The 15,415-nt window shown below is 37.6% G+C and overlaps 2 protein-coding genes across 2 annotated transcripts; one reads left to right on the plus strand and one right to left on the minus strand.

Annotated features, from left to right (window-relative positions):
- Positions 1–1,623: 1,623 nt before the first annotated feature.
- On the minus strand, positions 1,624–3,706 carry LOC131688133 (ankyrin repeat and death domain-containing protein 1B-like). Its single transcript, XM_058972285.1, has 2 exons — positions 3,392–3,706; positions 1,624–3,298 (listed from the first exon to the last, which is right to left on the minus strand). Exon 2 carries the CDS (start codon positions 3,124–3,126, stop codon positions 1,624–1,626), a length of 1,503 nt encoding a protein of 500 aa, XP_058828268.1. The 5' UTR covers positions 3,127–3,298; positions 3,392–3,706.
- A 9,124-nt stretch (positions 3,707–12,830) lies between these two features.
- LOC131689344 (rutC family protein UK114-like) lies at positions 12,831–13,835 on the plus strand. Its single transcript, XM_058974368.1, has 3 exons — positions 12,831–12,967; positions 13,255–13,484; positions 13,581–13,835. Exons 1-3 carry the CDS (start codon positions 12,903–12,905, stop codon positions 13,697–13,699), a joined length of 414 nt encoding a protein of 137 aa, XP_058830351.1. The 5' UTR covers positions 12,831–12,902; the 3' UTR covers positions 13,700–13,835.
- The last annotated feature ends 1,580 nt before the right edge of the window (positions 13,836–15,415 follow it).

Genomic DNA, 15,415 nt, shown 5'->3' on the forward strand with positions numbered 1-15,415 from the left:
TTGTCCATACTCGTTAATATGTTTGACTATGTTATTTGTATGTTATTATGTGCGTTAATTGTGTATTTTAATGATAATCTTTTAATTTGTATTTTATGTTAATAATTTATTTTATCATTGGGGCATAACAACATAGCCTGTTGATATACATGAACAATAAAGCCATTCCCGTGGTGCAGTAGGTCCACGCATGACAAACTCGAATCGTTCACCACACCATCGATCTCAACGCTGTGAGCAATTACGTAGACGCGGTAATTGTTAAGTTTTGTGTTTTCTTCAGATGCTATTCAAATATATTTTTGACACTTTTCATTACGTTACATTTGCTATACGAGACGGAAATCTTCTATGATAATCCAGCGCCATTCTCGATATATTACTGCTGACCAATACGAATGTAGCTGACGAAAGAAAATTCTGAGGTAATTATAAATGAATATAACTAAATGTCGGCAGAGATTGCGGCACTGCGTTCAGTTATGTTTGAACATAATAATTATACAATTATCATTTTTTACAAAGTACACTTATGACAAACGGTAAAACAATTAACACCGTCACACGTGCAATATCAGCTCAGAGGTACTATTTGTGTGGGGCAACTTACTCACAATTCACTCAACTGAAGGGAATGCCCATTAATGCATTTTTTAAAGTTCAGCATCGTTTCCTTACATTCTTTAATCAGAATTTATAAATGTATCATTTATATTGTCTACCGCCTTGATTTCAAAAAAATGGAAGAAGAAAGAGCTTCACGTTGACATCCAATTTTGGTAATTGCAATGATAGAAATACGGCCAGACGCTTTTTGGAAAACGCTAAACCATCAGCGGACCTAACAGGAGTTGACGTTAGCTAATTGAACGCTTGAGAACCATCCTAGTTGTATGTGGGGAAGCAATTATTGCAAGGGAAAAAATGGATGCACCAATTTGTGCTTAAGGGCGCAAAACCTAACCTAAATAAGTTGGATTTGAAGGTTTCGTGTTCCACTCGTGGATAACTAACACCAACTTGCTATCAGTTAGACGATATATCCAAACTAACACCAAAGTGGCGTTAGTTAGCCATTCAAACAGTTCACACAACATGTGTGAACACCTAAAGCAACTGGCTGGTACTGAGTGATGTCTCGGTTAGCCAAGCACAGAGGCTCTGGGTCCCTGACGAGTATAGGGAACCGAACTCTTGTCATATGAAACAACAATCCTCATCGCTTACATTGTGCTAAAGCCTACATTTATGCGTTTGATTCGTTGCTGCACGGTCGCTTCGTGTAATAATCGGAGATGAATGAAAATCTGCATGGATGAATGGGCGGTTCGTTCGTTTGACGTTTTTAGCTGCGTCACTGAATATTGAAAATGAATGCGGCTGAATATGATCATTTTTCATTGAATGAATTTGAATATTTTTAACTCTGGCCGTAACTTAACACGATCACAATTGAAGCTTTGTTTGTTATTAAAACATCGCTCTGCCTAAACATACTTTCCGAACTGTAATTTGCAATAAAAAGAATTCATTCCGTTTTGCAACAGTTTTATTGACATTATGTAATTAAATAGAAATAAAATATTTTATTTACAAAAAATCGCAAACTCAACCTAATGGAAATCAATCCTGATAGTAGCAATCTTCCTCCATCATCATCTGCATCTCCTCTTCCATAATTTTATTCTTCAATTCTTCGACCCGTTCCTCCAGCTGCGGCAGGTGTTCTACCAAAATATCGATGGGCTCATCAAACATTCCCTCAGGTAGCAAATCCTCTTCGAAGAAATTGTCCATCATTTGATCGGCAATGGTTTCAACGAATTCATAATGTCGTTCCAATATAAACAGCAAAACTGGACAGTTCCCGTGCGTAATAACGCTAGCTAGACAAATAACCGCCCCATCGCACTCGAACAGCGTCCGACAGTGATCCGGCCGCGATGCGTACAATTCCCGAACAAAGTTCAACTCGTCCGACCACAGTAAGCAGTGTAGCACGTTGCAACCTTCCGGGTCGGTTAGTTCAAGCAACTCTGGCTTTCGACGGATTTCTTCCTGGTAGTAGCTTTTTGCCGTGTGACGAATAATCACTTCCATGAGCATTACCTGGTAGCCGGAGCAAAAGCTAAGGTCGTATGCATAATGCTTTAAATACGGCTCCAGGAAAGATTCCCTAGATTTTTCGTCTGTCATACTCCAAATTGAAAGTTCCGGCCAAGATGAGTGTTCGTAACGAAAAACTTTGTTGAATGCTTCACTATCTGTTTCCAGGAACTTATCCTTTCTGTAGGTAATCGTCTTCTTAAGAACGTAGTCAAATGTATCAGCATTCCCATTTTGTAGGATATAGGTCAAAGCCGTGTGACCGATATGGTCTTTTGCAGTTGGATCAATCAGATTGCTGTACTCTTCCAACAGCATTTTAACAATAGCTATGTTGTTTGTGCTACAAACCTCCATTAGGGGAGTTATTTGCTTTCTACCGGGATACGCAGGATCTGCTCCTGCGGATATCATTCGTTTCAGAAGATCAGCATTTCCTTGAAAAGCTGCAATCTGCAAATAGGTTTCACACTCCTGTTTCGGACCACAGTAATTCCAAGACAGGTATCCGTTTTGCTTTACACTTTCCAGATAATGTTTCACTTGCTGTTGGTTACTCTCAGAAACATGAATAATGGCAACGTGTTTCGAATCACATGTTCTACTGAGTAGTACCAATTCTACCTCCCCAGGCTCAACGTGCTCACTAGACATCAAACTTTCAAATTCTCTTGCTCGTTTGCATTCTTCCTCCGTACACGCCACTGCAATTAGTTTGTTAAACCAAAACTTATCGAATCCAAGCGAAGCGCACTTCTGCCGCAAATACTCCTCAACTCTTGAAAAATCCCTTTCATAAATCTTCAGCAACATATCACAAGCCGTTGTCTGTCGATTCCAAATCGCGACGTGCAGCGCAGTTTCACCATCTTTTAGCGGTTTGTACACGTTCGCGCCTTTCGCAATCAAATCCTGAATGCAGTCCGCATTATCCTCAGCCGCCGCGAAGTGAAGCGGATGCTCTGAGTACGATGTCGGGTTGTACTTTTTGCGTAACATCGGGAAATAAGAAGTTAGCATCTGTATGCCGGTAGTACACTATCGAATAAACGACAAATAGGATTGTTCCAACGTTTGCCGAATGTCTGGTAAAATTGTGCAGAACCAGATTGACGTTTGATCTGCTTGATTTTGAGTGAATAGTGCACCAGCGTCTTTAGTTGTTGGCTCTTTCGGAGCGACTGTAGTTACTCTAGAAAATTTAGAATGCATTCATCAGCAATGATTTTCATGACAATACATGAATTTGCTCGTGTTATCCAAAGTCATGGTATTGTATACAAACCCTACAGACCATCTAGTTTGATCTAGTGTTATAAGTGTTATCATAAATGAACTGATGCACATATTCACTGAATGAATTTATTCAGTTGCCTTAGTATTGACATGGTATGACGTTTGAAATTAGCGAAAAACAAATCGTTTGTGCGAGGAATTTGAAGGTAAGCGTTTGTAGCTTATCCATTGCCTATGAAAAACGTAACTTCTTCACCCCCGCTTAACTTTTACGCCAGGTTTACCGGTGTGACTTAAACGTTAAGCGAGGGAAAATAAATCGGCCCTTAATTCTAATAAAGAAAACTTTCTGTTCGTGCGAGAGACTTTTCCACAATCTGTTTATTGATGTGGAGGTAATGTATGACACGATGCAGCGGAAAAGTAGTGGTCGTAGCAGACCAAATAACGGAAGAAACTGTGTCTATGTATAGTATACGTGTGTGGGTGGGGGTGGTTTTAGCACACCCTACCGAAATGGGTTAGTCACATATTCTGCTGTTTTTTTTATTTATTCATTTTTTTATATATTATTTTCTATTTGATTATATTGTTTTGTTTGCATTACATTTCTAATTTAGTATATTGGGTGTTCAGCCACAAGTGGTGACTTTTCATCGCTATTGTTTACATGATTCGGTTAATTATTATCAAGATATAATATGCTTTCGCAGTTAAATATTTTTTTTTTTTCAGTAGGATGTTTTAAACCTACTTGTCTTCTGAATAAGGAGCTAAACAAATCTTATAAACTAACTTATAAACTATAAAGAGAGCCAATCGTTGCAATTGAAGATTGCAACGATTTTTGTCGGAAGTTGCTTATAATACTGTTCGTCATAATTTCTAATGTTTCTATGTTTGCGAGTCTGTGCAACTCATTTGTGCTAAACCAAGGAGGACGCTTCAAAATCATTTTCAGAATTTTATTCTGAATTCTTTGAATCGTTTTCTTCCTAGTAGCACAACTTGCCCAGATTGGCACTGCATATAGCATTGCCGGTCTAAATATTCGTTTATATATTAATAGTTTGTTCTTTAGGCAGCGCCTAGACTTTCTATTTACAAGAGGGTATAAACATTTTATATATTTGTTGCATTTTGCTTGGATTCCTTAAATGTGATCCTTAAAAGTGAGTTTTTTGTCGTAAATCAAACCCAAGTATTTAACTTGATCTGACCACCATTAAATTTAATAATATGGTTATTATTTGGTTTAAGAGAAGAAGCTCTTGGCTTATGCGGAAACACAATCAATTGTGTTTTTGCCGCATTAGTAGAAATTTTCCATTTTTTCAGGTAATCATTGAAAATATTTAAGCTTCGTTGCAATCGACTGCAGATAATACGAAGACTCCTACCAGTGGCTGAGATGCTAGTATCATCACAGAAAAGTGACTTTTTACAGCCTGTAGGTAGATTTGGAAGATCAGAGGTAAAAATATTGTATAGTATTGGTGCGACGCTTGATCCTTGAGGGACACCTGCTTTAACGGGCAGCTTATTAGATTTACAATTCTGATAAGAAACCTGTAGGGTACGGTTAGTAAGATAATTTTTAATTTTCTTTATTATGTAAATTGGAAAATTGAAATCCCACATTCTGGCAATTAATCCTTTGCGCCAAACACTGTCGAAGACTTTTTCGATGTCTAGAAGAGCCATTCCAGTGGAATAGCCCTCTGAGATATTTGCCTTTATCATGTTAGTTACTCTCACAAGTTGATGAGTAGTTGAATGTCCATTACGAAATCCAAACTGCTCAGGAAGAAAAATAGAATTCTCATTGATATGTGACATCATTTTAGTTAGGATGATTTTTTCAAATAATTTACTAATAGAAGAGAGTAAATTAATTGGTCGATAGCTAGATGCTTCTGCTGGGTTTTTATATGGCTTCAAAATAGGAATAATCTTGGCATTTTTCCATCTTTCAGGGAAGTATGCTAATTCAAAACATTTGTTGAATATTTTGACCAAGTATCTCATTGTGATTTCGGGAAGGTTTTTAAGAAGAATGTTGAAAATTCTGTCATAACCTGGAGCTTTCATATTTTTTAACTTTTTCATGATGGATTTGATCTCATCAAAGTTTGTTTCAACAATATCGTCTAGAGACAGTACTTGATTTGAAGCGTTTTCGTTTTGTAAGACTTCGGTTTCAATAGGACTCGCAACGTTGAGATTAGAATTATGGACGCTTTCAATCTGCTGAGCAAGTTTTTGAGCTTTATCTTCGTTTGTAAGAAGTATGTGGTCACCTTCCTTTAAAGCTGGAATTGGTTTCTGAGGTTTCTTAAGAACCTTGGAAAGTTTCCAGAAAGGTTTAGAATTTGGCTTGATTTGTTCAACCTCTTTCGCGAAATTTTCATTTCTTAAGATTGTGAATCTATGCTTAATTTCTTTTTGTAGATCCTGATAGATACATTTCATAGCAGGATCACGAGAACGTTGATATTGACGTCTTCGAACATTCTTCAAGCGAGTCAGAAGTTGAAGATCGTCGTCAATAATAAGAGTATTAAATTTTTCTGTGTTGTTGGTACTGATAAATTTCTAGCATCAACTATAGAATTACTTAAATTTTGTAATGCCGTATCAATGTCAGCTTTATTTTGTAAATCAAGGTCATGATAAAAATTATTCTCAATATAAGTTTTGTACCTTTCCCAATTCGCTTTGTGATAATTGAACACTGAACTAATAGGATTGGAAACAGCTTCTTGAGAAAGTGAAAAAGTTACTGGAAGATCATCAGAATCAAAGTCAGCATGTGTAATCAATTCGCTACAAAGGTGACTTTGATCTGTCAAAACCAAATCAATTGATGAATTCCTTACAGACGAATAGCACGTAGGACCATTCGGGAACAAAATTGTATAATAACCAGCAGAGCAATCATTAAAAAGTAGTTTACCGCTGGAATTGCTTCGACCAGGCTCGGTGTTTGGCGTTAAAATCACCGATTATGAAGAATTTCGGCCGATTTATTGTAAGTTTTTGTAAAAAAATAATTTGCTCGCCAGTGCACTGAAAAGGCAAATAGGCTGCAGCAATAAAAATGATACCAAGATCAGTTTCAACTTCGATACCCAAACTCTCGATCACCTTTGTGTCAAGAGACGGCGTAACGGAATGTTTTATCCTGCGATTAACCGCTATTGCGATTCCTCCGCAGAATCCAACAATTCGATCAAATCGATGAATAACAATTTAATATTTGGTTTAAAAAAGTTTCGGTCACAACGGCTATATGCACATTATGTATCCTGAAGAAGTTGAAAAATTCGTCTTCGCACGTTTTTAATGAACGAGCATTCCAATTTAATAAATTTAAATGATTATTTAAAGTCATTGTTAAACTTTAATTTCATTACAATTTTGTTAGCAAATTCCCACCCCGCTTGAAAAGCTTCAATCATGGAGGTAGAATTTGACATGGCAATCATCATAGGTAACATAGAGTCTTGCAGGTATTTTAATTTTTCTTCCGTTACGCTACCTAGATCCATTGGACTAAAGGAAGCGTTGGGTGCAAACGAGTTTGTGGGCGTGGTAACGGTAGCCGTTATTTTGGCCTTGTTACCTGCCTGTACCTGTAGGATGGTGTGACGGAGGTAGAAGAAGTTGTTAATTTATTTTGAATCGGATTAACACGTGTTTTCTTGAAGTGTACCTGAAGAAGCAGGTACATTTTTTATTTGTTGCTTTTGTTGTCTAGAACGAGAATTTATAATTTTTTCTCGAACTGGACAACCCCAGAAATTCGATTTATGATTTTCGCAACAATTAGCGCATTTGAAACTTTTTGTGGATTTTTTTTCACCGGACAAGTATCTTTAGTGTGCGATTTATCACCACAGATCATACATTCGGAATCCAAATGGCAATTTTTTGTGCCGTGCCCAAAGCCTTGGCATCTACGACACTGGGTCAGATTTTGAATTCTGCCCCCATGTCGTCTATAATGTTCCCACTTTACTCGCACGTGGAACATAAAACGTGTTTTTTCAAACACTTTCAAATTATTAATCTCATTACGGTTAAAATGAATTAAATAAAGCTCCTGGATAATTCCAGAGCGTACTGGCGTGTCATCGCCGGTAACATTTCTCTTCATAAGAATAACTTGTGAAGAAGAAAATCCAAGTAAATTTTTCAATTCGTTAGATATTTTATCCAAACTTTGACCTTGTGGTAGCCCTTTCAAGACAGCCTTGAATGGTCTATTTGTCTTGAAATTATATGAATAAAATTTTTATAACTTCTTCGTAAGATACTGGAGTAGTCGTTTGTGGCCAATCAATTCCTCCGCTGTAACTCGACATTCTCCTCTTCGGCCAATCTGAAAAGAGACTTTCACGTCCAGAAGGAACGTCGAAAGCTCAGTTCGAAAGGCTTTGAAATCGGAGCAGAGATGCCAGGTACTTTTTTCAAATGTCTGCAATAATAATTTTAAAAGTCTGGGAAGTACAAAAAATGTGCGGCAAGCTAGTGTAACCAAAAGCCTTTATATTCAAAAATCTGCAAATATCTGCAACCAAACTAAAAAATCTGCAAATATCTGCAACCAAACGGAAAAATCTGCAAATATCTGCGTCATCGAAAAAATCTGCAACTTAAATTAAAAGTCTGCGAATTTGCAGACTTGTCTGCAAATCTGGCATCTCTGAATCGGAGATCATCACTGTTATAGGCGGAGATGATTGCGTTTTCTTCTCATTGGCATTATGCGCAATGCGAGGAAATTTAGAAATTTCATCAGCTTCACATTCGGATAAAAATCGAATGAGTTACTGCAGTCAATTGAATTTTCGGGTGGAGAAGATAGCCTTTTCCGTTTAGCTTTAATTTTTGGCACACGGCCTTTCTGGGAGGACCCAGGCATGTTGGAAGAATTAAATATTTCTTTAGGCTGAATTGTTCATGAAAAATGTTTTAGTCTTGAAAAAGACTGATTGAGTAGAAAAAGTAGGTAGTCTTGAAATAAACTAATTGTCGAAAAATATAGGTAGTCTTGAGAAAGACTGTTGCTGTTAAAAAACTCTAGATAAACCAGGAGCTATCAAGATTTGTGACCGGTTCGAACGAAGGTTCAAGCCGGTATGCGATTTTTTTTTAATTTTATCGTTCGATACTAGTATATCAACCTCAACACATAGGGGTGGGTGTGGCGTAGTTGGTAAATCGATTGCCTTGTACGCAGCGCACCTGGGTTCGAGTCCCGACCCTGCACATAGGGTTAGAAATTTTCCAGAAGAGATTTTTCTAACCCTAAGAGGCGAATGACCTTAAGGTTAAAACCTCTATAATCAAAAAAACCTCAACACGGGACAAATAATAATATTGTCAGTACAGAGTGATTAGCAGGGGAAGGAGGTGCATGACTTGCTCGCGAAATAATTTGAGCCAGAAATTTCTCTTAAAAATTAAATATTTTTGTAACAACATTGCTGCTAAAACTCATGTACCAAACCAAGTTTCGGTTTCAATAATTCTCACCAGCTTAATCAGAACTCCTTTTCTTGTGGAATATCACGCAGGACTAGGGGTTTGCTCAGAAACACAAATAGGGGTTTAATGTTTGGAGTTTACGTCAATCCGGTGCTAGCTTTGTCGTGTCACTAAGTTAGTGTCGGATTCAGATGGGAGGAACTGGAAACGCATCTACTTAACTAATTTAGTTATAGGTTTTGTGCCCTTTATGCGCAAATGGGGTAGTTCAACACTTGTGACTCTTCTGACCGAGGAATTCTCTGCATCATCCACAAGTGTCGCAGGAGAGGATTGGTGTTGGTAGGTAGGGAAAGGAATCAGGATTTATCTTGGTAGATATTGTGATTTAGCTAAGTTCGAATTCGAATTTTAATAACAAATCTTCAGCGGGGCGTTACATAAAAAAATAAAGCTAACTAAAGGGCGAACACGAAATTATTGCGACACCTTCAACAGGGCATAACTTTTTTACCATTGGATAAAAATCAACCAAATTTTGCACACTTTCTCATTGATGTGTATTGTTTACATGCTGTCAAACTCGAAGTCGTGTTTTTCGATTCAACGAAAATGGAGGTGAACCAACGCGAGTCGAGAGAACAAATTCTTTCCAAACACCTGGAATTTCCTGACCTGTCGCACCGGCAGTTGGGAAAAATGTTGAACATTCACCATTCAACCGTCTCCAGAGTGTTGAAGTGGTTCCAGGAGCGGTTTACGTTGGACCACGGCAAAGGAGCTGGACGAAAACCGGGACCGGAGAACAAAAAGACGGAGGGAAAGGTGAAGCGGATGATTAAAGCAAATCCCATCGTCTCAAGCCGTGATTTGGCTAAAAAGATCGGTATGTCGCAGAGCTACGTCCAGAATGCAAAGAAGAGAGCTGGACTACATACATACAAGGTACAGAACTTCCCAAACCGCGATGAGCGGCAACAATCGAGGCTAAAACTCGGGCACGGAAGCTCTACGAGAAGATGCTGACAAAATATGGCTGCTGTGTGATGGACGACGAAACGTATATAAAAGCCGATTTTAAGCAAATTCCGGGGTTGGAATTTTTCACCGGCAAGAGCAAGTTCTATGTGGACGACAAATTTAAGAAGAAGAAAATGTCGAAGTTCGCCTCCAAATATCTCATTTGGCAGGTCATCTGCTTTTGCGGACTGAGCAGTGAGCCTTTCGTAACAAAGGGCACAGTAAATGGCGTGATCTACAAATCTGAGTGCCTCGAGAAGCGCCTTTTGCCGTTCTTGCAGCAGCACGACGAAGCTCCGCTATTTTGGCCAGATTTGACATCATGCCACTATTCTAAAAGTGTCCTGGAGTGGTATGAGGCTAATTCTGTCCATTTTGTTCCAAAGGACATGAATCCGCCAAACTGTTCGGACCTGCACCCGGTGGAGAAGTACTGGGCAATGATGAAGCGGGAACTTCGGAAGAGCAAGAAGACAGTCAAAGACGAGAAGGACATGCTAAGAAAATGAAAAAAAAACTGAGAAACTGGTACCGGATGACACTGTAAAAACTTTGATGGAGGGCATCAAGCGAAAATGCGTTCAATTTTACACTCAAGGCTCCATCGATTAACTTTTCTTTCGATTTTTGAAGTAAATATATGTATAAAACTACCCTAAAATTTTGGTTTGATTTTAAACATTGTAAGAAAATTGGCATGACATTTTCACTCCAAGATACACAAGGCAACAGGCCATTGGAAAATATAATTGAGGTATCTATTAATCTATTTTTGCGACGAAAAAAAAAATAAATATTCCGAACAGACGCAGAGAGTTATTAATGATAACACGTGCTTCATTTCCCGGTCGATTGACATTTGCGCGTGTCAAGTAGTCATGTTGTATGAAAGTAGTTTCGAAAACATTTATTGAGGGTAGTAGACAACGGAAAACTCGATTTTATTTGTCATTTGAGTGATTTGAGCGACCTAAAATGAGCAGTAACTGTACCATATGTCACAACAGGTTACAATTTGTCGTACCTCCTCTTCCCCCTAAAAGCGTTACGTAATTTATGAATGTTCTCTTAACAGTTCAACGTGTGCGTCGTTTGTTTCCTTTCTCCGTCAGCATATGACCCGCAGCTCTTCACTAATGCAGCTTCTACCCGAAATGGAACTGAGTCAGGCTCCAGCCCCAACAGCTGTCAAAATGTACTAACTGATAGCGGTTGGGGCCAGAACCCGACCCATGCCCGGATCCAAGCAAAAACGCATAAGGTGCCCCAGTTGGAACCGGATTTTTTCCTTGTACTGTTTTAAGAATTGCACTTTGTTTCTCGTATTCCGGGTTGAATAAAAGGACATTTTTGAAAGCACCTTACGTTTCGCTATTCGTACGACCATGATGCGTCAGGTGTCAAAATTTTAATTGAAACTGTTTCCCAAAGCATAGTATGTATAATGACCCGCAAACTTAAATTAATCAAACACGAAGCTGATCATCTTCATTCAGAAGTTGCATTTGTGTTTCGTATTTTCTTCGTCAGTAACTGACACCAACTTGGGGTGAATTAACCGATAAATCCAAACTGGCATCCAATTAGCGCTAGTTAGACACTAAACCCAAATAGTTCACATAGCATATGTGAACTTTTAGCAACAGACTGGTCTGTGAGAGTATATGTTTTGGTTTTCTTTGTCCTTGTTTTTGTTTGTTTTAATTAAAAACCTTTGAAAACTACATTGAATTCAGTGACTATCTCAAATTATCAGAATTAATTCATTTATGAATACAAATTCTAAGCCGTTTCCGAAAAAAACAAGCCGGTTATACGTAACTATTTTTATTACATTAAATATAAATGTCTGCTATATAGTCTGTCAAATAAGAACATGATCGACGATACTTTTCGTCGTTGATGTGTATAACAAATTTAAGTAAAGGAACATGGGAGACTCGATCAGGTTTTCATTTAAGCTGTACGCACACGAGGCGTCAGGACACAGGTCACAAAAAATATTCGCTGTGCAGTTTTTTTTTTCTAGCTATTCCAAAGCGACAACAGCATCCCAGCTAAAAAAGGCAGACGAACATTATCAGGCAAATTGAATATTTTGACGTTTTACTCTACTCGCCCAACAATCAAATGCGGAAAATTGAGAAATATTAGGCCATCAAAAAACAAGCTCTCCGGCAGCATCCTAAGGAAATGAAAACGGAAGCATAAATGGGGAAAAATTGATCACCTTAAAAACAAGATACCCCAAACGTTGTTTAAGACCTTATGAGCAGAATTAAGCGGAAGGTACGTGCATTTGGATATAGGTACGAAATTCAATAATTGTTTAATTTTATTCTCTGAAAGTTTGAAAACAATCCGATGAATGCGTGAATTTTAACGAACCTTACCCTGTGACGCAATTTGATTCCGTACACCCTTTACATCGTTTGCTTCGGTTTGGGATAGTCTTTCATGGCTATGTCTTGAAATCGAGAAATTTAGTTCTGATCGTTTTCACTAAACTGCCACAAGAATAATTCGATAAATTTTTCTAGCGACGCATTTTCAAGCAGGATCTATCCATACCACATTTTCTTTTAGCCGCTTAGTTGTCCTTATTCATACATTCACAAAGCAGAAATACATTTCGCATCGCATTTAACCACTGCAACCAGTATTGCGAATCTATTAATTAACTAATTAATTAATTTATTTATTTATGTATTTATTTATTTATTTATTTATTTATTTATTTATTTATTTATTTATTTATTTATTTATTTATTTATTTATTTATTTATTTATTTATTTATTTATTCATTTATTTATTTATTTATTTATGTATTTATTTATTTATTTATTTATTTATTTCTGTCCTGCCGCCACTTATTTTAATCCAGATAGTTTGCCCCTGTTGTGATCATGTTATTAGTGGGTGTGTAATAAATAGCTATTATCAGTTCCTATTTACTTTCTACGCACGCTGGATCGGCAGGGCAGCCAAGAACAGGCAGCTAAATCAGTTAACTTTTGTACTCTGTTCGAGGTGATACGCTTTCATAATGGCTAGTATTGTGCGAAAAATTATTTCTACTGCAAAGTGTCCTAAGGCAGCAGCTCCCTACAAGTAAGTATTCTGTTAAATTGATACTTATCCTATTCTGTAGTCTGAGTCTGATGATACGATTAGACCGAATGCTCGAAGGATGATCGGTGTACTGACCCTTTAATTATCATGTATGTGTACGCTAAGAACCGGCTATGCAGTCTGCCGAAAATGAAAGTCAAATTCCGCCTCGGTAGATCTTTGTATTGCTTTGCTTGTTCCGATGCAAATAAGACAAATCAACATCTCAAATAGATAGAACGCTTATACGATTCGGATGATTATTGCAATTTGCTAAAAACTTCCAGCCAAGCAGTGATTGCCGATCGTACGGTCTATTGCTCCGGCGTTCTGGGCATGGAGTTAGGATCGCTGAAACTGGTCGACGGAGGAGCTGCAACCCAAACCGCTAAAGCACTTCAGCATCTGACCACACTGTTGAAAGAATCCGGATCCAGCATTGATAAAGTCGTGAAAACTACAATTCTGTTGACTGATATGAACGATTACGGGGCCGTTAACGATGAGTACAAGAAAGGTAAGGTTCAAGTGCATAGCGATAAGCAACGGTCGCCGCAGGTCAAGTTGATTGTTGATTTATTGATCAATCCTTTTGTTTTCATTTCGATGGCAGTATTCACTAGCAACTTTCCGGCCCGGACCTGTTTCGCCGTCCATAAACTTCCGCTGGGGGCTGCTGTAGAAATTGAAGCTATTGCATTGGTGGGTGATGTGATGCAGGTTTCAACGTGACTGACGACCAAGCTGTAGTTCTTGACTTCCGCAATTTAGGTACCTACGGGTGTGATCCCGATTTGCTGTAACAGCTGTTAATGCGCTTCATTAATTTGTTTCGTGTTTATCAATAAAGTAATGTTTATAGTCGTCAGTATGTAGTATCACCCTCACGTTTGTGGAACTGGAAGAGATTTCGTATTCTCAGTCGCATGTTATACTGAAAAACAGTTTTATCTTCTTTGTATCTTTCTGGCACTGCATTCCAACTGCAACATGGCCTTTCTCTCAGAGTGTTGTAATAAATCCAATGTTTTCCAGGATTCTAGTTATATTGATGACAATTATGATCTGCTGATTTTATTTCCAATCCTTTTTATTTAGTGATGACCAGAACTTATTTCTTACTGCAATAAACATGTCACTTAGTTCCAACTTTGGTTCAATATTTGCAATATAATGTAATGTCTCGCGCAATACTTATGGAAAAAGTACAGTTTCCATCTCACTTGCAGTGGCATTAGTCATCAAACTATTACTATCGAAAAACCAGTTTCGTGGCCGTAGTTTTTTTTACAAATAAAAATCGATATAATACTGATCAAGCACAAACAAAAATTTTACAACAATATATTGACAATTACTTTGGCAACCTATTTATCAAACATTATTGCATAGAAATAATAGGAATATTGTAATCGTGATGTCATATTTGGGATTACATAGTTGTACAAATTTATTAAAATAAAATACACGCATGGAAACACTAAAAAAGCTGATTATGGAATCAGGAGCTAATTATATTCATCAGATTACAAATCATTTTTAGCACACTTTTAATATTTGTCTTACGAAATTTAGATTAGAAACAGTTTTGAATTGGAACTGAAAATAAGTCGTTCTTCAAGATTTTGAAATATTTAACCTGTAAGTAGGGACTTGGATTGCTCCTTTGCAATTAGCTTTCCTTTTCAGGGGACCCTACATCACAGAACTCAACACTCGAACAACAGTAGGCACTTTCGACGGGAATTTACTGGCGCACATGGGCACTTTCTTGTGCGTTGCGGTGGCGGGAAACTAAAGATTAATTTTGAAACATCTGTTCGTTGCCATTTAGATCGATACATCCGTTGAAATACGCAAAATTGTGCTAATTGTGAACGGTATGGAGCAGCGGCGAGCATAATGTTGCACGCTACGCTGTGTATACTACAAATGTAACCGAAATAGATAGATGGGTAATGTCAGAGACATAACCGAAGTACAGTAGAATCCACTTAGGCTGCTTATTCGAATGCTTCAATTTTATCTTCCGTTTTACTTACCATTATTGAGTTTTTTCATTGCACATATAAGCGACAGAAAACAAAAGTCGCAAGGACAGAACGTGCTTCGTATAACCCGTTTCAAATATATTATAATATAAAAATCGGAAATAATCGTCAAGCTTAAAAATCGGACAGAGATCCTGCAGCATAAGAATCAAAAATGTTCACCCGTAAAATTCAGCAAGGATGATCCTCTAGTATAAAAACCAAATAAAAATAAATAAATCGTTCGTAGGAGCATCCGTATATCGTGATGTTCAAGATTAAAAGTCGACTAAAAAAAACTGCTTCGTAAAAATCGGATATATTTTTTTCCGGGTTTTATACTGAAGATTTTTTTATCCGACTCTCGTAAAGGAATGTCCCAGTCCGATTTTTATACTTGAAGTTTATATCCGGTTTT

The sequence above is a fragment of the Topomyia yanbarensis genome, chromosome 3 (genome assembly GCF_030247195.1).
Source record: "Topomyia yanbarensis strain Yona2022 chromosome 3, ASM3024719v1, whole genome shotgun sequence".
Lineage (NCBI taxonomy): Eukaryota > Metazoa > Arthropoda > Insecta > Diptera > Culicidae > Topomyia > Topomyia yanbarensis.

Coding starts and splice junctions, on each gene's coding strand:
- LOC131688133 (XM_058972285.1), bottom strand. CDS start 3,126: ATGCTAACTTCTTATTTCCCGATGTTACGCAAAAAGTACAACCCGACA.
- LOC131689344 (XM_058974368.1), top strand. CDS start 12,903: ATGGCTAGTATTGTGCGAAAAATTATTTCTACTGCAAAGTGTCCTAAG. Junction 12,968..13,254: donor AAGGCAGCAGCTCCCTACAA/GTAAGTATTCTG, acceptor AAAAACTTCCAG/CCAAGCAGTGATTGCCGATC. Junction 13,485..13,580: donor TAACGATGAGTACAAGAAAG/GTAAGGTTCAAG, acceptor TTTCGATGGCAG/TATTCACTAGCAACTTTCCG.